This window comes from Muntiacus reevesi, chromosome 2 (assembly GCF_963930625.1).
Source record: "Muntiacus reevesi chromosome 2, mMunRee1.1, whole genome shotgun sequence".
Lineage (NCBI taxonomy): Eukaryota > Metazoa > Chordata > Mammalia > Artiodactyla > Cervidae > Muntiacus > Muntiacus reevesi.
The window spans coordinates 122,374,816-122,398,137 of record NC_089250.1 but is presented as its reverse complement, the minus strand read 5'-3'; the positions used below and the strand labels follow the sequence as shown (position 1 = coordinate 122,398,137).

At 48.7% G+C, this 23,322-nt stretch overlaps 1 protein-coding gene across 4 annotated transcripts in view; it reads right to left on the bottom strand.

The window, feature by feature from the left end:
• Positions 1 to 8,724: 8,724 nt before the first annotated feature.
• The window catches only part of C2H10orf71 (chromosome 2 C10orf71 homolog), a 51,608-nt gene continuing 37,010 nt past the window's right edge, over positions 8,725 to 23,322 (bottom strand). For all 4 annotated transcript variants that reach the window (XM_065922768.1, XM_065922767.1, XM_065922766.1 and 1 more), the window contains 2 exons: positions 18,138 to 18,240; positions 8,725 to 13,828 (listed from right to left, as the gene is read on the bottom strand). In XM_065922768.1, the coding sequence (XP_065778840.1) occupies positions 9,382 to 13,683 (4,302 nt within the window). In that variant the 5' untranslated portion in view covers positions 13,684 to 13,828; positions 18,138 to 18,240 and the 3' untranslated portion in view covers positions 8,725 to 9,381. The remainder of the gene's footprint in view (positions 13,829 to 18,137; positions 18,241 to 23,322) is intronic.

Below are 23,322 nucleotides of genomic sequence, written 5' to 3'. Positions count from 1 at the left end.
GTCTCTATTTACTCCTTATTCTAATTTGATTGATAATAACCAATTCAGTTTCATTTAAATATTTTTCTTCTATGGCTTGATTTTATTGCTGTGAATATTTAGTCAGTAAGAGTCTTCTGTGTTTCTATGTGTAGTTTAAGTTTATTCATACTTCTTTCTATATGATATTCAGTTATAGGAATATTTCACATTTTATTGTTCAATTGATTGAACTTTAATTTAGTTCAGTTGATATATTGAACTCTATTATAACTCTATTGGTTTATAATTTATTTTATTTTACCCTAATTTTTGCCTCTATGAAGACCTTTTTTTTGGTACTAAGAGAAGACAGAGGTCTCCAATGTCCTTGGAGGGACACATATTTTCTGATTTGCTGGTTTCCCTGCTCAAGCAGTAAAGAGAAGGGAGTTGCACTGAGAGTTACTTTAGACCAAGGCCACCAATATGAGCTCAGATTTACTCAGAAAAACCCTTTCTCTTAGCATCTCCTGCCAATAGCCTGGAGGATTCAGATTAGATTCAAGTATGCTGCAGACATTTTTGGAGAGGATTGAATATGACTTCTCTTTCCCTCCTGGCTTCTGGTGGATTTTGCCCTGTCCCCCTCTCCATCTGCCATGCCAAGAATAAGACCTAAAGGTCTCCCCCAGGGGTGGATTCCCCGTCAGCAAAGATAATGTGGTCAGGGTTCCTTTAGCAAATGTGCTTCACTGGGATCAGCTAGTATTAACTTTTTGAAGCCCCAAGAACATGCTCAAAAGGAAGCTGCTGGAACTCTTGGGAATATGAAAAATCTCTTCCTGGCTGCTTTGACTTCCTATCAACCTTCAGAGTTACCTTGTTTCAAAAACTCATAGAGAAATTCACCGAGAAGTGACGATGTCAAACAATGTCTCCTCCAGAATTTTCTAAAGCTCTTCCATGCTTGGTAATTTTCAAATTCTACTTACAGAGTTAAAACGGATGTGTGGACACCTTAGGTGGTGATGCTGTTTATCTTTTGGAGCCATTTTATTTTCTTGTAATAGTATTACTTTCTCTGTCTATGGAACTACAGTTAGTTTCATTGGATTGAGGGGAAATAAGAAGAAAGATAACCAGCTGAAACTATCCTTCTTGTCTTGAAGGAGAGCACCTTTTTTTTTTTTTAGGTGACTTATGGGTTAAACCCACATCTGTACTAACCTGGCCTTACCACTTGGCAGTCAGACATGATGAAATACTTCAGAAGACTGTGGTCTGATGCCGAGTCCTCCCTGTGTCAAAAAAATAGAATTCAGGAACACTCACCACTTTTAGTTAATGAGGTTTCTCTAATGTCCTCATCACTTTAGTGTCACGAGACCAGAGAATAACTTGGTTCTGACTTGGGCTTTGGATGTTGTTGTCAGTCCTGGACAAGCCTTTTGGCCTCCTTTTGTTGGCTGGCCTGGAATTTCTCATCAAAGAACATTAGCTAATTGTGAATGCCAACTTATGTATTACATTGTGGAGCATCTGTTCCTGGGCCTTGGGGGCCTGAGACCCCATTTGTGGGGCCACAGCCTCCTTCCTTGGCTGCCCATATCACAGGAGAGGGGCCGCAGAATGCCTGCTCTGGTGTGGTAGTGGCTTAACTCATCTAGATGGTATTAACAATTTGGAAAGTGAGGAAAGAAGATCAAAATGGCATTGATTGCATCTCCCAAAATATTCTTAATAGAATTTTGAAGAAGAATTCCAAGGAGTTTCAGTGATGTTTACCTGTGGCCTACCTTGGACCTGGCACCATGCTAGCTAGCTGCTGGGGATGCAGTGAGAATATGGATAGGCAAGATCCCTCCCTCTAAACCTGGTGGTTGGGTGGGCAAGGAAGACAGTCAGACAGGCAATTATAATATGGGCTGTGGTGGGGAAGTACAACATGCTCATGAACTTGGAAAATGAGGTGCATGGCCAGGAGCTGGGGCACCAAGAGTGTCCTTCTAGAGAAGAAGGGGTCTAGGGGCAGACCTTAGGGCAGGAGTGGACAAGGGCAGGTTGGTGGGGAGGGGCTGAGGGTCCAGCGGGCCCAGGGAGAGGGAGAGGGAAGGGAGGCTGGGAGAGAGGGCTCCAGCTGTCTGTTGCTGTGTAATAAGCTACTCTGAAACTTAGAGGCTCCAAACGGCAGCACTCACTATTTCAGTATCTTTCCCAGTTTTGTCTGTCGGGAATCTGGGAATGACTTCGTAAGGTGGTTCTGGCTTGGACACCCAGAGGCTGGAGCTGAAACAGGAGGGTGGGTGTCTCTCTCTCTCTTCCTATATCATCTCAGGGTCTTTCTAAGCCATCTCGATGTGGGCCAGGGTGGGCTTTTCGATAGCAGAGTGACCCAGTATGTGGACTGCTCTGTGGCAGCTGGGGACGCACAGAGCGCTCGTTCCAGGGGAGCTATGGACGTGGCATGGCACCCTCTGAGTTGGCCTTGAACTTACACACCAATTCCACTCTGCTGGGCAGAGGTCGGTGGGTGGGGTCAAAGAGTGTGCAGAGGGGCTGGAAATGGCCCATATGGCCAACTCAAAGAAGCTCAAGGTAGTGGGAGTCCAAGGGAGAGGTAGGAACAGGCAGGAGATGAAACCGGGAAGGACTGGGGTCCTGCAGCATGGGGTAGCCTTGCACACCCTCCTCTGGAGCCTGACTCTTTATTGGGGTGAGCAGGGAGCCCTGGGGTATTAGGGGGGATCTTGGACTACCTGAGGGGAGTGGTGGTTTGGAAGGGAGTCGTGTTGGGAGTGGGGGCAGTGAGGGGACTCTGAGTGGGGGTGATGGGTGGTGGGGTGCAGATGGCTGATGCACTGATAGATATCTGGAGATAGAATCAACAGATCTGGGATCTGGCTGAATTGGGAACAGGAGATTGAGAGCAGCAGGGATGGTGACCAGAACTGTGGCTTAGCCACCAGGGGACACGTGGGCTGCTGAGAGTGGGAGCCAGGAAGATGAGGACCTGGTTTGGGAGGCAGGACCCAGGAGCTTCCTCTTCCTCCATCTTCTTCAGTGGAGTCACGTGTAAGTGGCTCCGCCAACTCCAACCCCGCGCTGGGGCCTCAGGGTTAGTGGGATGTTTGTGCTGGTCAATAGCATTTTTTTGGTTTTGTTTTCCAAAATTTACATACCATAAGATTTACTGTTTTAACCACTTTTAAGTGTACATTAAGTATACTCACCACCATTCAACTCTAGCCATTTTTGACCTTTTCCAACCAGAACTCTGTACCCATTAAACATCAGCTCCCCACCCATCCCACCCTCTCCCCAGTCCCTGGCAACCGGCATTCTACTTTCTGTCTCTATGAGTTTGACTACTCAGGTGCCTCATAAAGGTGTGATCATGAAGAGTTTGTCTTACTGGATCATTGCACTCAGCTTAATGTCCTCAAGGTTTATCCAAGTTGTAGCATGTGTCAGGATTTCCCTCCTTTTAAAGGCTGAATAATACTCAGTTGTATGTATATACCACATTTTGTTTGTGCATCTGGTGACTAACATTTGACTAATATTCACTTTTTGGACAATGTGAATAATGCTGCTATGAATCCAGGTATACAAATATCTCTTTGAGATCTGTATACTTTCAATTCTTTTGTATAGGGGAATGAAATTTTCAGATGACATAGTAATTCTGTTTAACTTTTTGAGGACTTGCCTTAACTTTTTTTCACATCAGCTGCACAATTTTACATTGCCACCAGTGACACATAAAGTTTTGAATTTTTCCACATCCTCATCAACACTTGTTTTCTGTTTTTTTTCAACTTTTAATTTTATAGTCACTCTCCTAATAGGTCTAAAGTGACACCACATTATGGCTTTGGTTTGAATGTCCCCAGTGATTAGTGCCTCTTGAGAAAGCTGTATACAGGTCAGGAATCAACAGTTAGAACTGGACATGGAAAAACAGACTGGTTCCACATAGGAAAAGGAGAACATCAAGGCTGTATATTGTCACCCTGCTTATTTAACTTATATGCAGAGTACATCATGAGAAATGCTGGGCTGGAGGAAGCACAAGCTGGAATCAAGATTGCCAGAAGTAATATTAATAACCTCAGATATGCAGATGACACCACCTTTATGGCAGAAAGTGAAGAAGAATTAAAGAGCCTCTTGATGAAAGAGGAGAGTGAAAAAGTTGGCTTAAAGCTCAACATTCAGAAAACTAAGATCATGGCATCTGGTCCCACCACTTCATGGCAAATAGATGGGGAAACAGTGGAACCAGTGGCTGACTTTATTTTTCTGGGCTCCAAAATCACTGCAGATGGTGATTGCAGCCATGAAATTAAAAGATGCTTGATCCTTGGAAGGAAAATTATGACCAACCTAGACAGCATATTAAAAAGCAGAGCCATTACTTTACCAACAAAGATCCATCTAGTCAAGGCTATGGTTTCCCAGTAGTCATTTATGTATGTGAGAGTTGGACTATAAAGAAAGTTGAGTGCAGAAGAATTGATGCCCTTGAACTGTGGTGTTGGAGAAGACTCTTGAGAGTCCGTTGGACTGCAAGGAGATTCAACCAGTCCATCCTAAAAGAGATCAGTCCTGGGTGTTCATTGGAAGGACTGATGTTGAAGCTGAAACTCCAATACTTTAGCCACCTGATGCGAAGAGCTGATTCATTTGAGAAGACCCTGATGCTGGGAAAGATTGAAGGCGGGAGGAGAAGGGGACGACAGAGGATGAGATGGTTGGATGGCATCACTGTCACAATGGACATGATTCTAGGTGGACTCCGGGGGTTGGTGATGGACAGGGAGGCCTGGCGTGCTGCGGTTCATGGGGTCGCAAAGAGTCGGACATGACTGAGCGACTGAACTGAACTGAATGATTAGTGATATCAAACATTGGTCAAAAGGTTTTCAACCAAAAGGATCCATCCTCTGGGAAGTTAGCAGCATTGGCAGTGGAAGTGTGGTTAACATGTGTGGATCAGGACAGATGCGGAGACCTTTTGAAATCACACTTCCCTGTGTAGTGGGTCACCTTGCTGGATGGAGGGCTCTCAGATATATTCCTAACATAGATACATGACAGGATATCAGTGCAAGGAAAACCAGAGACGGAGCTTCACTGATGCCAGTGATATGGAAGGACCACATGAGACAATTGTGTCCGGTGAGAGGGTGTTTGTTATATGGGTCAAAAGATTTTCCATGTGCATAGAGTTCAGATTTTGCCTTGAGCTCCCCTCATTTATATGCAATTATTTCACTCATTTGAAAGAATTCATATGAGTGAAAGAATCCTTTCATGTGGCCAACCTCTGCGTAGACTTTGGATTCATGACACTGGCATGCTGCAGCCCCACATATAATTGGGGGTCTCAAAAGCTGGCATTAGGTCCCTTTTGACTTCTGCATCCATCCCAGTCTTGGGAGAGGGATCATCAGCTTCTACTGCACATCTCTAGTAGCAGAGAGCTTAGTTCTCCCCAAGCCACTCATGCCAAATGTGGAGACAGCTGTCGTCATTAGAGACGCCTTTCTCACAGTCACTGTGAATCAGCACCCCCACAACTCCCACCCAGACAGGTAACTTTCTCTTCCCTCACCCATAGTTGTATTGAAAGACAAGAAGATATCAACTTGTTTCCCCTAAATCTTCTCCTTTCCAGGCCAAACAGGGGCTGCTAGCACTTCTCAAAGTCTGACGTGCAAACAAATTCCTAGGGAACCTTTTGAAGATGCAGATGGAGATTCTGGATTTCTAACAAGTTCCCTGGTCATGTGGAGGCTCCTGGTCCAGGGACCACACTTAGAGACACGTGACTGAGGGTTTGAGTGCCCAGCCCGAAGCGAGAGACTTGACCTTGTGAGTGGGCTCCTCACTCAGTGACTGCTGACTGTGGGAAGTTACTCCTCATCTCAGTGCTCTGCTTCCTTTTCACTCACATGAAGCTAGTGAAGGTGCTTCCGTAGGTTTGTGGTGAGGTCTGAGGCCAGGCTCCAGTCTCCTCTGTCGGGGGCTGGCATAGCCTGTGTGACGGACATTGTGAGCTCTTGGTCATTCTCCACTGAAGAGCCCTAGGACCTTCGATCTTTCCCTCAAGCTGCTCTGCACTCTTATTCCTCCCCTGGAGAGACCTGGAAGAGCTGTCAGTCGTAGTAAAGGGGCAACTCACTAAACTGAAGATGCAGGCATGGCCTTTACCTGCAGCTTTCATAAACACTATGCTCACCATTCTCTCCACTATTCTATTAAACATGATGGTAGAAATAGTGGGTTTTCTGGGCAACTCAGGTGAGTGAAACATCAACTCAGAAGCTGATGAACATATCAGTTCAGTTCAGTTGCTCAGTCATGTCCTACTCTTTGTGATCCCATGGACTGCACCACAGCAGGCTTCCCTGTCCATCACCAACTCCTGGAGTTTACTCAAACTCATGTCCATCAAGTCAGCAATGCCATCCAACTATCTCAGGATATGCTAGACATATCAGCAAAGGTCTATTCTACCAGGCTACACTTGGTTCGATGCTCATGCTGATTAGAAATGCTAGTGAACAAATAGCTAAGCCAGTACATTTTGATATGGCAAGACAGATGGATTAGTATTTAATACATGTCATCTTTGATAGATCAAAGATGGGGAAATTCTTGCTTCCTCATAAGCTGATACACCACTTTGTACTTCCTGGCTCAGATCAGGTGTCATTCCCACAGAAGTCCCCTTTTCCCTCCAGGCTGAGCCAGATGCCCTCCAGACCACCATACTAAATCCCTTATTATGTGGGCTTGTCTTTCTTCTCTGTCAGATTTGAATTCCCTGGGCACAGAGATCAGATCTCATTATCACGGTATCTTTGGTGCCCAGTGAATCACCTGGCACAGAGCAGGAACTCTGGAAATGTAAAGAGAGGGAGGAAAGAAAAGAAAAAAAAAAGGGTAAGAGGGAGGAATGGGGGGAGGAAGGAAGGAGGCATTAATAACTGCCCCCAACCCCAAACAGACACAGAAAGAAATCTATTTGCAAATGAGTTGGTCTTCAGTGACTTCTGTCTCTGGAGGCATTATCTGCTTCTAAGGAACTTAGGTACTTTGCTGTGAGTGATGAAGGCCTTTCATCCGGCTGACTTGCTGGGGGGCTAGATGTCCAAGGAAGGAATCCTCACTCTAGACTTGTGAATGGATGCTGCATTCTGCCAGATACCCTTTCCTCTTTTACATCCACAGGGGCAGAGGACTGGGGAGCTGATCTTGATCTCCAAGTATCTATCTTTATGTTTTTGGCTCCATCAATGGCCCTGCTCACATTGCTCCTCAAACAGAAGGTGACTGGTGTCCAAACATGTGTTTGTGTTCAGTTGCTTTAGTTGTGTTCAACCCCTTTGACCCTACAGACTGTAGCCCACAAGCCTCCTCTGTGCATGGGATTCTTCAGGCAAGAATACTGGAGTGGGTTGCCATGCCCTCCTCTAGAGGATCTTCTCAACCCAGGGATCAAACCAGCATCTCCTACATCTCCTGCATGGCAGGTGGATTCTTTACCACTGAGCCACTGGGGAAGCCTGGTGCCCAAACTTGAACTCTCCTTATATAAAGTATATTTTTCCTTGTGGGGACATGGTTACTGTAACTATGGTTATATTTTAACTGGGGGACTCTTGTTAGGTAATTCTTTTCCTGGGTCCTAAGAATTTTGAAATGAGATACTATCTTTCCTATTTAAGTAAGATGATAACAAGTGAGAGGATGCTTGGTGATTTGTTGGCAGAGCCAAGATTACAACTTTGTTCTCTTCATTGGCATCCAGTGACTCTTGGGAACCGGATTTCTCAGACAATGGCCCGCCTGAGTTCCTGGCTAACCAACCCGCTGACTCACCAGGTGTAGACAAGGCTCCTGGCATTGGGCTGGGGCCGGGGGCCTTGTGGAGCATTTTCACAGTGAAATTCAGGTGCAGTTGCACTTTTGTGGAAAACAAGCAGGTATATAAAACTCTGAATCTAAATCATAACTCAGAATATGTTTAAAGCCCCAGTTTCTGTGTGAGTCTGGGACACGGTGAGCTGGGGGCCTCCCCGTCTTCCCAGCCTAGAAATGGCATGTTTGCTAAAAGGTCCAGGGCAATGCAGTCTGTGTGGTCCCCTGGGACGTGAGCAGCGCAGTCCTGACAGCTGTCTCGACAGCTGCCCCTTCTAAACGAGGACGAATGCACTCTAGCCCCCGTCTTTCCCACAGTGCAAAAATTAAGAAGCTTCCACGGAAGCCCCGGGTAGAGGCCCGAGAAGCTGGCCTGCTTCTTTCCCAACACGTTGTCCACAGTGGGCATCAGCTCACAGACCCTCACTGCTCTCAGCGGTGCAGAGGTGGTCACTGCACCCTGTTGCCCTGAATTGATTCAGATTCTTTCCTCCACATCCCAGAGGGACTTGGGAGAAGTGTGATTTCCTTTTGAGCACACGGCACAGGTACCAGTGATTACATCGGGACTGTCAGGGCCTGACTTGGGTCCCAGTCATCCTTGATGACGGCTAGGGTCTCCCTCATCTTTGCTGCCCCAGTGCTAGTAGAGAGCCTGGCCTGAGAAGGCAGGGACACTGGGATTGTGGTGGGTGAGTGCCGAGGCCACTCTGCTCTGAGTGGAGACCGTGGGTAGCCGCCCAATCGTGATGGCAGACCTGGAGGGTACAACTCTTTACTCACCAGCACAGACCCGTCACTGCCCACAGAAGATAAGAGTCCAGGGACAACACCTCATCTGCAAACTTGTTTCACTTTTTACAAGGTGATCAGAAAATAGCCTTCAGAGGAAACTTTCATCAGTAAAGAAAACCCATTCTATTCAAATAAATATTTCTGCAAGATTGCCTTGGGTTGCTCCTCAGCCGTTTCCCCCCTAAGGTGAGCCGGAAGGGCTGCTGGGTCTGAGCGAAGGTGGGGTGGCCCCTGTGTGACCTGACCTAGAAGGGGATGTGCTGGGTGGTATGCTTGCCAGCCAGGGCTCAGCAGGGCACAGCTTTTCTGGGGCCTTAGTTGTGCTCAGGGTGTGAGCCAGCCCTTGAGGAGGAGTGGGTGGGATGCTGAGGGGAAGGCTTGTTAGGAATCAGGCTGGACACACATGGGTTCCAGGGTCAGGGGAGAAGGACAGGGAGGCAGGGAGGGAAGGAGTAAGGAAGAGGAGTGGGTCCGGGATCCAGGAGCTCTGAAGGGATTCTGTTTATGTGAGCAGAGCAGCGCCCTCCCAGGGAGACGAGCCCCTCAGGATCCTGGCTTCCTCACAAATTTTAGGGATCTCAAACGGCTGAGTATGAGTTGATGTGTGTATGTGTGTGTGTGATTGTTCAGGGGGAGAGGGAAGTAGCTTTTCTGGGTTTGTTGTGGGGTCAGGGGCCGGTTTGCCCACTATGATTCTCAAGAAATGCCTTCTGTGGCAAAGTCCTCTAGGTCATTGGTGGAGATGATGCCCAGGCTTGGAGCATCACCCCCCTCCTGCCCTGCACTCTGGGAAGGCCCCTCGGGGCGCTGGCCTGCAGAGGGCTGGGTGGGGTTGCCAGGAGCCTCAGAGGGCAGCTGCAGGACCACATCGTGGACGCTCTGGGGCCTGAGGCCGGCCGCCTCGGCGGTGTGAGGGCGCTGCCTTAGGAAGGTGGGGGCAGAGAGCTGAGAGGAGCAGCGCAGGGGCATCAGAGCCGTCACGGGCAGGGGCCGGAAGCCAGGGTACAGCACGTAGGGAGCAGCAAGGGCGTCCGGCGGGGTTGGCTCAGGGGAACCCCCCTCAGAGGATGGGATGGAGACCTTGACGTATTTGCCTGTCTCTGGGTCATAGAAGGTCTTGATTTTCACCTGGAGTGGCAGATCGAAGACGAAGTACTCTCCAGACTGGGGGTCTTGGAGGACCTTCTGGGTGGCAGGGTAAGGGGGCTGGGGTGTCAGGGACTGGGACCCCACAGGCCTCCTCTGGACTGACTCTGAAAAGGCGGACACCGAGTGGCGATGCAGGGGAGGGGGCAAGGAGCGGACCACGGGGAACCTGGGACGGGGCCTCTCTCTGGGGGACAGTGGCCTGTGCTCTGAGTCCTCGGGATTCAGCTTTTCTTCCCGGCATTCCCCATGCTTTTCCTGTGGCTGGTCGATCTTTCTCCTCTTGCTTGCCAGCTTCTTTGCCCGCCGTAGGGCCTTCTCTGTTTTGGGTGGAACGGCAGGTGGCTTGCCAGCCGCCCTCTCCAGCTGAGCAGGAGGCTCTGGCTTCTCCAGGAGGCCGGCTGAGCTGGTGGCCACGTCCAGCAGAGAGCCTCTCGGAGAAAGCGTCCTGAGGTCTCCCGCTGACAGCTCCAGCTGGGGGTCAGAGCCAGGTTCCCACGTGAGGGCGTGTGTCAGGTCCTCCCTCCGGGCCACCCTACCAGGGCTGGGGCTGACCCAGGGGCTGCTGCGGGGAGGCTCCCCTGGCAGCAGGCCAGGCTCACTAGGGGCCTGGGAAGCATCGTCCCAAATGCTGCTGGCAGTCGGGGAACATGCACTGCTCTCCTCCAGCGAGCTGGCATTGGGGGAACCCGCCACCTCACCGGTGACCCATCTTCTCCCTGGGGGCCCTGCTCTGGGGGCAGACAAAAAGTGACTATTGAAGCCTTGCACCTGCTCTTCCCAAAAGGTTCCCAGCTGCTGTGGGGGTAGCTGGTCTTCTGGGTCATCTTCCGGCAAAGTTATGGTAGGGATGCACCTTGGAGCATCCAGCTTCACCGGGTCTGTTGAACCGCTCTTGCCATTGTTCACCATAACTTTCTGTGTGGCCTCTTGGGGTGGCTTCAGCCCCTGGCCCTCTCCTGTGAGCGGAGAAGATGGAACATACCACTTTGGGGCTGCCTGGGAGGTCTCCGACCTGGCGGCGCTGGGCTCCCACTCATGGCCCTCCAGCCCCTCACTGGCCACGCCCTTCACGTGTGTGCGCCGTGCACTGGTGGGTGTCAGCGTGCTGGGCATTTCCTGGCTCTCAGGAGCACAGGGACCAGCATCCCCGCCCCAGCCTGGCCTTGGCAGCTCTTCCTCTTTGTAGCCACTGCCCAGTGGGGACTCCGAGGACATGGACCTCAGGAGGGGCAGCATGATGGGTTTGATCACGGGGGTGGCCCTCAGGGTGTTGTCTTTAATTGCGAAGAGTATGTGCTTGTTTGAAGTGGAAGCTGGTGAAGGGGCTAGGCCTTTGGCATGTGAAAGAGCTTTATCTGACTTACTTCCCCCGGTCCCAGTGCCTCTGAAATTAGCTTCCTCCCTTGGCGCCTTCCTGGGGCTACCTCCCGGCAAACTTTCTTCTGGCAAGGATTCCCGCTTGCTGTGCTCCTCCACGCATGCGTTCCCGTTACTCACGACACCGTACTCTAGCTCATCTTCCTCCATCACTTTCTCCTGCTCATCCTTCCGACCGCCACCTGCACTCATGTCGTTCCTGCCATCTTCCTGCTGGGTCTCCGTGAACCACGTCTTCTGCTGATCCTCGAACGAGGCAAAGGACTGATCTGAAGAGCTGGTGCTGAATTTGGCCTTACTTTTGAGGCCTGGCATAAAATCAGACTGGCTGTCGCTATAAAACACATCTTCTTCCTCGGGAGAAAGGGGCCCTGGGGAGAATTTCGGATTGAAGTTTGGATTCTGAAGTCCTGCCTCTCTCTCGGGTTCTGTCTCTTGAGAGATGGATCTCAAGAATCCATTCTCTAGGCCGGGGGTCTTTGGGGTCTCTGCAGCCCTCCCTGCCTCAGGATCGTCGCTGCAAATCTTCAGAGACAGATGCTTCCTGCGGCGGCGTTGCCTGGAGTCCGGACGCCAGCCAGGCCTGGCGTCACCCATCTCCGATTCTCCATTGGTATCGTCCTTCTCATAGTTGTTCCCATTGGCAGCCTCCCCGTTGACACAGAAGGGGGCTTTGGTGATAGTTGATGGTGAGGTGGGAGTTAGGTAGTTGTCTGCAGAGGCTGTATCAGGGTCAGCTTTGGGGTCCTTCTGGGTACTGATGAGTGGCACAGAAGGGTCGTCATCTGGGGTCTCCTTAGAGAGCTCATCCGGAGGGCTTTCCTCGAGCCCGTTGGGAAGGAGTCCGCCGTTGCTCAGGGATTCTTGCTTGTCTCTGATTTTCTCATCCAGGCCTTTCACGAGAGGCGAGGGACTGTATGTGCTTTTTACACGCTTCCGCACATCTTTGAGGTTAAACAGCAGGCTGGGGGCTTTGGATTTGTAGCTGTCCCGGGACTGACATTCACTGGGCTCCTTCTCTTGGTATCCATTTAGCTGTCCTGGGGGTGAAGGGGTTATCTCCGCTGGCTGGCTGTCAGATGACTCCAGGACCTGTTTGGTGGGTATGACGGGGGTCAGAAGCTTACTGATGTTGAAAGGAGGATCGTAATGCTCGTGGGGCTCCACAGGCACGTCAAGAGCATCCTGTTCTGGAAACTGTGCCTGGGGATTGTGCTTTGTATACAAGGCTGGGCCTCTCCAGTTGGTCTGTTTCTTCTCTTCCGAAGCATCTTGTAGACTGTCTTTCCCTCCCCTGCCAGACTTTGGTTTCCTCCAGGGGGCATGGGTCGGTTTCAATGGAGGAGGGTCAGGCTGTGAGCTGGAAGTTTTTTCTTCTATAGCAAATACCTGGGCTCCCAAATCCCTCGACACCCAGGTTCCAGATGTGGAGAGCGTCCCTGCAGCCATCTTGTTCTCTTCCTGACCGCAGTTGGCCCGGACATGGCAGGGGGAGGTTTTGTGCTCAGGGGCCGGGGGCTCTCTTAACAAGGTTGTGTCCTCATAATGCTTGAGAGCCTTGCTTTCTGGGACAGCGTCAGCGGCGTCCTTCCTCTCGGGTAGCCTTGGCTGGTGGGCATTCCATGACTCAAAAGCACTGTTCTCACTATGGAGAAAGGTCCCTTTGCGAGTCCACTCCTGGCTCCTTCCAGGCTCACCAGTGGCTGCCTTGTGGGCAGGAGAGGGAAACTTCGGCTCGAATGAATTGGCTGCATGTTCAGGTGTTGGGAGGAAGCTGCTGGGGCCGTGACTGGCCATTTCGGGGTTCTTGGGGGCTTCCTGCTCTCCGTGCTTCCGGCCAGACTGATGGCTGGTCTGATGGGTGCTGGAGACTTCGGCAGGCACCCTCCTGACAGTCAAAAAGGCAGAATCGAAACAGAAGTTGACGCCGCTTTCCGGAAGAGGAGCAAATTTGGGGGGATTTTTGAGAGCTGGAGGCTTGCTGGCAGGAGGCCTGCTGTCGCAGCGCTGGCTCTCGGTCCTGTCGAAAGATTTTATCAGAGACGACACTTTGGAAATAGGCTTGTTGCTGCTCCTCAGGCCAGAAACTGGCACTTCTAGTCTCCTCTGGGCTGGTGTCAGTGGGGGGCTGCTTTTGGGGTACTTCTCCTCCCCTTGAACGTACTTGGGCAGCTGTTGGAATGTGGCTGCCCAGCCTGCATGCTCAGTACCTTGGGATGGTAACTGACTCCAGATGCCGCTTTTCCTGTGTGTGTGGCTCACCGTTCCCTGGTGAAAATTCCCGAACACCTGGCGGGTGATATCTGGGGACAGGGCCAGGTCGGAGTCATGGAAGGATGCGTCCTCTGAGATGCACAAGCTCCGGAACGCGCGGTCCGTGAGGCTGCTCACCTCCTTGTCTGCATCATCCAGCACACTGCCAATGCTTGAGGAGTCACTGAAGCCATCCGTGCACTTCTTACTCCCCTGCATCGTCTGTCAGCCAGGAAGCCTGTCCCTGTCAGCCAGTGGGTGCCTCTGGGTAATGGTTTCAGAAGGGTTGGATGCAACTCTCTTCCCACAAAACTAGAGCTTCCTGATGATCAGATGCAATTGCAAAGTGGGAATTTCTTTTTCTCTGTAAAGGGAAGAAGTGCAGAGTATGAATATGATATCCAACTTAGCGGCATCATATAAGGTAACATGCTGCTGTGGATGGGTAAGGGTGCCTGTGATGGTTGATTTTACGTGTCAGCCTGGCTGGACCACAGTGCCCAGGTTTTGGCCAAATGCCAGTAAAGCAGTTTATACTCCACAGTGTGAGTGGGCCTTGTCCACAAGGCTCAGAAACCCTGAGCAATAGGCAATCCTACTTCTAGTCTTTGGACTGGACTTGCACCATCATCTCCCACTTGGGTGTCCAGCGTGTTGGCCTGCCTGAAGATATTAGACTTGCCAGCCCCATTGTGACATGAGCCAGTTCCTTACAATAATCTCCTTCTCCCTCCATGTACATATACATACACACACACACACACACACACACACACACACACACACACACACACACACGGGTGTATATATATATATATAACAATAGGATATATCTCTGTGTGTGTGTGTATATGTGTGTGTATATGTATGTGTATATGTGTGTATATATTGATTCTGTTCCTCTGGAGAACCCTGACTAATACAGTGCCTCAAGTCCAGATGTGTCATTTTTGCAGAGAGAACTTCTCCGGCATTCCATGGGGGTGTTTCGTCCTTATTGTCTGTCACAGTGCCTGGTTCATTTCCTTTGTGGTCCTGAGCACAATCTAAAATAAAATGTACTTCTTTCTTGACTAGCCTCTCCTTAGCCTATAAGAACCAGGTGCTCAGGAGCCACTAGACTGTCTGCTTGCTGACTGCCCTGGTCCCAGAGCCACCCCAAGAGGACACAGATGCTACAGCCTGCCTCGCCTGCGATCTTTCACTCTCTGACTTGCCCTTGGGTGTGGCCAGCGGGAGGTGCTGGTAGGAGCCTGGACTGAGGGGGACCCAGCATGCCAGGCATTTCTGTCCCTCTGCTTGCTTCCTGCTCTGACTGTGGGTGGGGTCTGGGCAAGACTGCAGTCTTCTCTAACCATGGCCCCTGCCCTGGGCTCTGATTCTCCCTGCTGCCCTTACCCTGGCTGTCACTTCCTGAGTGACTCCACCTCCTGCGGTCTCCCCATTTCTGCCTATACTTCTGTTATAGCCCCTTCATTACATTCTTTTCTTCTTCCTTTTAAAATTGTGGTGACATACACAGGACACAAAATTTACTCTTCACCATTTTAAGTATATGTTTCAATAGCATTAAGTGCATTCATACTGTTGTGCAGTCATCACCACCATCCATCTCCAGAACTTTTTCATCTTGCAAAACTGAACTCTGTACCCATTGAATAATAACCCCCATCCTCTCCTCCCCAAGACCCTAGAAACTACCATTCTTCTTTCTATATCTATGAATTTGACTACTCTGAGGTACCTTATTTGCGTGGACTCAGATAGTATTTGTCTTTTTGTGACCAATTTATTCACTTAGCATCATGTCAGGATCACCCATGCTGTAACAAGTGTCAGAATTTCCTTCCTTTTCAAGATAACGTTGCATTGTATGTATATGTCACAGTTTGTTTATCCATTCATCTGTCAGTCGACACTGAGGTCACTTCCACTTTTTGGCTATTGTGAATAATGCTGCTATGAACATGGGTGTCTGAATATCTGCTCAAGATCCTGCTTTCAATTTTGGGGGGCACATACTCAGAGATGGAATTGATGGGTTGCATGGTCGTTCTAGTTTTAATTTTTTGAGGAGTCAGTATACTATTTTCCACACCAGCTGTGTCATTTTATACACCTGCCAACAGTGCACACGAGTTCCAATTTCTGTTTTTGGTTTTTTTCCGACAGTTGTGGCTGTGGTTGTTCAGCCACTCAGTTATGTCCCACTCTTTGCAACTCCATGGATATAGCACGTCAGGCTTCCCTGTCCTTCACTCTCTCCTGGAGTTTGCTCAAACTCATGTCCACTGAATCGATGATGTCGTCGATTTTTTTACAGTAGCCATCATAACTACTGATGTGTGAGGTGGTTCATTGCATTCCCTTCTGGATTCTTTCTGAGGATGCTGCTTCCTGACTGGGAGCCTGATCACTACTAGTGGGTACATACCTCTGATGTCTAGAGCAGGCCTGGCCAGGGCTGGGGATAAGCATGTGAAAAGTTAGATAAAATAGCAGGTATAGACCCTAGACTTGGCTCAAGTGGGGGGCATTTGGGACAGTGAACTTCTAGCAGGGTGTTGTGAGCCTCAGCTGCCATTTGAAACACTCACACAGCCTTCCCATTCATGTTATCAGAAGAAGCTGGAGAGGCGGCATGCCCCTGCTAGGCTGGCTTGCCTGCACAGTAAGCATAGGGGCCTGAACTGGTCTGCTAGGGATGGAGAATAAAGATGCTCCACCAGGGTGGTAGGGCCACATGTCGGGAGTCCCAAATCCCATCCTGGCTCCTCATAGAAGGTCACCTAAAGGTGTCCCACAATGGCCCGATGCCACCATGCTAGCAGCACTGATCTAATCCCAGAGGTCAGCCTTCCTCAGAGTTTTCTGCTTCCTGTCTCTTGACCACAGCACTCTGGGAGGCTTCTGCTGATTTGTTGGCAGGTTGACTTCTTTTTATGAATGAAAGGGCTGAGTTGGGGCTGCCAGAGAAAGCAAAGGACCTCAAGTTCTAGTAAACTGGATGAACTGATGAGGCACCACTGACTGGCCCTGGAAAAGACTGTCTTTACGTGCCTTGAAAATTGGTGCTCTTGCTCTCCAGAAAGAACAGTAAGTACCATTTAGAAGGCACATGAAAGGGAAGAGCAGCCGCCTAGCCCCCGCACCTGGCCCACCTCACCCCATCGCCACCCCCTCTTCCCTCTTCTGCTTTGGCTCAAAAACCTGCAGAGGCTAATGCTCATGATCTCAGACCCCCACACAACTAGTTCTGACCACAGGGGTGGAAGCATTCAGATGTCTGGGGAAATGATTGCCTTTCTGATCAAAGGAACAATCCCCATTGTCTCCACTCTCTTAGTGCCCCTTCTTCATGCTTTATTGCACTCAAGAAGCCTGAAACTGTCTGTATTTGTTTGCTCCCCTGGAGTAGGAAAGAGCAGCCCACTCCAGTATTCTTGACTGGAGGATTTCATGGACAGACGAGCCTGATAGGTTACAGTCCATGGGATTGCAGAGTGTTGGACAGCACTGAGCGACTGAGTGCACACACATACACACATGCACGCACACACACACAATTCAACTTGTAACACTGAGGTGTTCACTTTGCAGCCCTGAGGGAGAAACAATGCTGACTCAAGGTCAATTTGCTGAGGACCGCCTGGCGGACAGAAGAACATTCCTGAGTCCTTGATGACCCTGCAGGGCTGTGAGCCTGGGCCAGAACCACCCCCTCCTCTGGTATCTGTGTTATTGGGGTAATTTGGGGGCCCTCCGTAGCTTCAGCCACTGTAAGTCAAGCTTTCTGTATCTTGAGGTCTTAACGATAGAGTCAGGGAGTCTTCTGGTATCCTGAATGCTGGGGTTTTGACCTCAACAATGACTGAACTCAGTAACACTGGGGCTTCTCTACTTCCACAATGACACGGAAATAGGATACTTGGGGATCTAAATTAGAATCTTAGAGTTAAGTATATACCCCCAGTCAATTAAATACCACCTACTACTAGCAGATATTTATTATTTTTTAAACACTCATCTTCCATCCCCTCATTTGAGTAAGAACACTTGATACCTTTGGGGAAGTTTCCTCCCCTCTTGGCCTTCAGTCTTCATGGGGCTGAAAGTCAAGGAGCCTGCAGAGACCTCTCAGGGCCAAGGGTACATATGAGACCCAGAGAAGCCTATGGCACTGTTTCTCCTGGAGCGATGTGAGGATGAAGCCTCCCTGCCCATCTTTGTCAGCAGCAGCACCTTCTTTTTGTTTCCTTTCTCGGCTTGGAACTTCAGGCTTCACCTTGAGTCTACAAGAGTTCCCATTTCCTTTTAATACTTATCTGTTTCTGATTTATTTGTCTAGTTTCTGTTTCTGTTGCATGGACCAAAAAACCCAAACTGATCTAGGATTTATGTCAGAATTCCAAACAGTTAACAAAAGCTGATCACTGGTATTTAGATTATTCAGAAAATAACCAGGAAGAAGAGAGACCTCCCTCTTGCTGGCTTCATTCAGATACATTCTTCCACTCTTACTTGACTGACTTGGGTTCAATGGGATGATCATAAAGTTGGCTTCAGCTTCCCCACTCCCACCCCCTAATCTCCCAGATACTCGGTGGAACCTTCAGCAGAGTAACTCAAACTGAAGGGGTTTCCAGGGCCTGGCTCTTGAATTAGTTCCATACCTGTTACAGGAGTGGGGGCTGCAGGTGCCTGCCTTGTTGGGTTTTAGGATCTGTAGTTTTAAAACTTCTTTTCACGCTGACATTTGCTGACATTGCTGCCCATCTAGAGAGAAGAAGAAAAGTAATCTTGTTAGAACCCCTCAGGCCAAAAAACCAAGCAGGCATTCAATGCAAAAGATACCTTTAAATGTCAGCAATACAATTGGTTTTCAATTTTGTTTTAATTTCACATTTGAACTCAACAAAATTCCAAATATAGGCAAGGTAGTTTTATATCCCTTCCAATGTTTATGAATTTGTGTCTGGCCCAAGAAACCTTAAGAAACCTGTTTCAAGCCTTTGGGATTTTTACTATGATTGGCTTAGTTGTGAAATCACTTTTTGCTAGTGATTTGCTTTGGGCCTTTGGCCCAAAGGCCCTTTTCCCGTGTGAAATAACTACTCAGGTTTTGCAGTAAAGAGAACTAGAGTGGTTGAACTTGAATCCACTCACAAGGAAGAAGTGTTCAATTTATTGTTGGCAGAAGCCTTGGGTATCTGTTTGGACAGCTAAAAGAACCCAAAAGCAGCCCAGGAGAATTTTAAGAGTATTCAGAATGAAGTGTGAACTAGTTAAAATAAATTCACTGTGCACACTATAAATGCAGACCACTGGAGCTTCCAGAAGACTGTCTTCATCTTGTAGCTCCTGGATATTAATTCAGTCCACAGTAGCTTATTAATAATATCAATAATCACAATAGCTCAAATTTGTAGACTGCATTTCTTTGGAGATGCCCAGAGGCACTTTGTGCTGCTCACTATTTGGCTAGCCGCCTCCCTGACACCTGAGGCTATCCTTTGTGTCCTGACCATGAGCTGGGTTCACCTTTTCCATGGCTCATGCCATATTGTCACACATCATAATCCAGGTGTCATAGGAACTGATGGTTGCTTCATTCGCTCCTCAATTAGAAAATTCCACGAGTTCAGGAAGGGAGTCTTATTTGCCCTCATATACCAAACATACCAACACAGAAGCCGGATAAATGTTTGTGGCAACACTCTGAATTGGGTGTCTTCAATTTGAATTTTAATGGAAGGCTAACAGATACAGAAAAGAAGCAAGAGAGAGAAGTTCTATTGAGCAGGACCCCTGACCTTGGGTCTTAAGGTGACTTAGAAAGTTCAGATTTGTGTCACTAACGAGAGAGCACACTCCTCTGTCTGCAGCTTCCCCTGGGTACAACTTCGGGATGAGGGTGAAATCAGTGCCTGTCACATATGGACAAGACAGAGGTGCAGAAGGCCATGCTGCCATTTATGCTGTGGACATTTAGGGAGTCATCACTCTGTGCTGGGGGTCACAGACTCACTGTCATTGCTGCTGAAGCATGTTTTTCAGAGGCCAGCACAAAACCCTCCTGCTCCATGCTTTCTATTGTTTGAAGGAAGCCAACCTCAATGACTGAAAAGTCTGCCTCATAAGAGCATTTTTCAGGTGAAAGAGTGCAGTTTCCCTCAGGCAACACGAATGAGGCAAAACAGCATACTGTCAAGTCATGCTGTAAACAAGACCTTGGAATCTGCCTTGATGAAAATTTAGAAACAAGAATGAATATTTATTCATGGTGTGGTAAGTTCCTATTTATGTCTATGCCTTCAAAATCAATTCGTTCTTTTAAATGCTTCCTGACTCCTCGCCCTCTATTATACCCTTGACTCATTTACTCTGCCTTTAGTCTCCCCTCCCCCAGGGGATTGCCCAAGGGGGAGCTTGGCTCCTCATCTGACTTAACTTCTAAGGTGCAATCAAGACTGGTGGCCACTATCTTCCTGGAAAGCTCTCCCATCTTGATTTGGGAGATGTACACACTTTACATCTCAGCCTAATGGTTCATCCCTTATCTTCCTCTCTTGGACGGTTGGATTTCCTCTGCACCTGGTCCTGGGACCTCTTCTCCTCTCCCTTGATGGGCTCCCCAGGAGATTTTACCCACACTCGAGCTTCCATGCACTGATGACATGTCCAGGCCAGGTCACTTGTTTTGTCCCAGCCTCTGTCTCCATCTGTCCCCTGAACAGTTCCACAAACTCACACATTTAATGTGGAACCCATGACCTTCCCATAGGCCAGTTTTTCCTTTGAGGGTCCCAGAAATCTGACTCACTGTGACTGCTCCCTCTCCCTCTTCCATGCCTTCCCTAAACCAAACCATTTCCAGGTCCCACAAGTATCATCTTTGAAAGGTCTCTTACCCCCCTGTACACTATTTCCATCTCCACGGTCACTGTGTGGCCCCAGCTGCTGTCATGTCTCTCTTGGGTGATGGCAGGAGCCCATTGTCATTCTCTGCACCATACCCAGAAGCAGCTTTTAAAGAACAAATCTGTTCATGTCAACCTCTTGTTTAGAATTGCCTAATAACTTCCCAGTTTGAAAGAATGAAAATCAATCTCCTTAAACAAGTCTCCCTTTCCATCCTTATCTTGGACTATTTTTCTCTTCATGCTTGGCTTTCCAGCCACCCTGGACTTTTACCAGCTTCTTCGATATGCCATGCTACCTCCTGCCTCAGGGTCTTTGCACAGGTTGTTCCCTCTGCTTAGAGTTCTTTGACTCTACCTTTCTCCTGTTAACTGCTTAACTCCTATGTATACTTCAGAACCCAGTTCACAAGCCCCTTCAATAAGGCAGATTCCTCAGGCTAAGTTTCTCTGTTGTCTGCTTTCACACCATGCTATACCTGTTTCCTTTGAAGTACTTACTTTAATTGTAATTAAGTGTTTAACTGGATTACTGTGGAATGCTTGTCTTTCCTGCCAGGCTGGATTCCTCCCTGTGGCAGGGGCCCATGTCTATCTGGCTCTCCAGGCCATCTCCCCTTGTGGCATGGTGCATAGCACAAGAAATAGCTGTTTACAAACTAGCAAACCCCTCAACTTCTGTCATGATATTATTCACACTATTGACTAGCTTAGTGGGACTTTATTTAAGTGACTTATAATCCAGTAGTTCTAGAATTATCACAAATTTCAAATTAGTGAATTTGAACCCAGGTGACTTTAATTTTTCCTTTTGATTCCAAGCCCTAAAAGATATAAAATCTGCCTGTGGTGGGAGCTGGAAGCAGGTTGAACAGATCATCCTTATGCTGGCCCACAGGCTGGCTGGCAGAAGGTGTTCACTCACACCATGGCATATACCAGTTAAGTTAGGGTTGAGTTTTAGGCTGAATATATGCTAGCATTTACATCAGGGAGAAATAAGTGACTTCACGACTTTGCCATTTTCCTGTTTGTCTCTCTAACGGCACTCAGGACTCCATGTTGGGGAATGGTTTTGAATCTCTCTGGAGGGCTAGTGTCCAGAAAATAATTGCTGCATATGTTAACTGTGGTGTTGATTACAGACACATTGCAAATGGTCATTAGCTGAGATGATACCTAAATTATGGGTGTCAGCAGGTGAAGTGTTGGCATCTGCCCTTATACAGACAACCCTGGAGCCTAGACAGACTTCTGAGAACTGCTCTCCCAACACTCCATCTGCAGATGCTGGACGCTGGGCAAGGGTCCTGCAAAGCACCAGAGTGCACAAGGGGAAATGGGGTCCCCAGCAGGAATGCATAGACAGGGTTTTCCAATTCAGCCTTCAGGGAGGGGCCAAAGGTGATACAACCATAGAGAAGACATGCATGGGGCACACTGGGGCATGCATGCACTGCTGCTGTAGCCAGAGGCAGGGAGAATTATACTTGAAGAAGTGTTTTGTCTTTTTTTCATTATCAGGATCATCTTTTTGAATTAAAATATGTCAAACAAGCCAGATCTGTGGGAGCATCCCCATGAGTCAGCTTTTTCTCACCATGAGCAATGACATAGCCTTTGCATGGTTGTTACTAAATTCTGACTCTTCCAAAATGTTTTCTCACATGATGCTTTTCCCCATATCATCCTGAACAATGCAGTTGAACTACTGTGGACTGGAATAAGTTATTTTGTGCAGGTATTTTTTTTTCTCTTTTGTTCTTTCTCGAATGTCTCACGTTCAAGGCTCTCTAGTTGGGGGAGCAGCAGTTCCCTCACACCCGTTCCTGCTTGGCCTGCGGGGCCCTGGACTTACTTCCTTGGGGTGGGTCCTGGCTTACTTCCTTGGGGTGGTAGTCTCTCTGCCTGGAATGTGTCTCTCTGTTCCCCAGTCACCAGTTCCTGACCACTTCCTCCTCTCTTCACCTATTCCTTATAGAATTCTAAAAAAAATTAAAAAAAAAAAATTCCACTTTAGCTGCTATGAATCCATCTTCCCAACAAAGCTTTGAGCTCCTTGGGGGTGAGGTCTCCGGCTGGTTCATCTCTGACTGACAGGATGCCTATGGCACGGTGGCCATTCGTCAAGGCTTTCAGCTGCCATTGCTGAGTACGCTTCTTGGGCCATAAGGATGTGATGACAGAGGTTTGCGGCGAGTGTGCGGCCTGGGAAGGCAGAGACGAAAGCTTTGGTGCCTCACGTTCTCCTGGTCTCTCGCGGGACTCCTGGCCAGCTGCCCGCCCAGGCCTGACAGGTCAGGCAGTCCCACCCTACACCCCACCAGGCTCTGAGGACAGGAAGTGTCCGGAGAAGGGGACCTGCTGGCGCCCCCTGCAGACCCTGATCCAGTGTGGCGGGTCCATAGAACCTGAGCAGACTTGTGCCCCTGGGAGACCCCAGCTCCTTACTCCTTCATGTGGCTGCACACTGTCAGTTCTGAGAGGAGATAACAGAACCTCGGGATACTCCGTGTTGCATCGTTGCTGAGTGACAGAGGTGGGCTTGGGACCCCAGCCTGGCTGGTCTTGGAGTCGAGAAGCAGCAAGGGAGGTTGCAGTCGGTGGTCTGGCATGGCTGGGTTGCCAGATTGAGCAAATTAAAAATACAGGACACTCAGAGAAATCAGAATTTCAGATCAAACAACGAACATATTTTAGTATAAGTATGTCCTATATTTGGGCCATTCTTTATATTAGTCAAATTTCTCTATAAAATTAATCATCCCATGTTTATGTTAAAAATAGGTACCCAGTGTTTATCTGAAATTCAGATTGCACTGCACGTCTTGTTTTTTCATCTGGCAACCTGAGGTCCTCACCAGCTTTTAGGACCCAAAGTGGATCACAGTCAGAGGAAGCCAGTCCTGTGAGTCAATCCTGGGATGACTCATAGCTG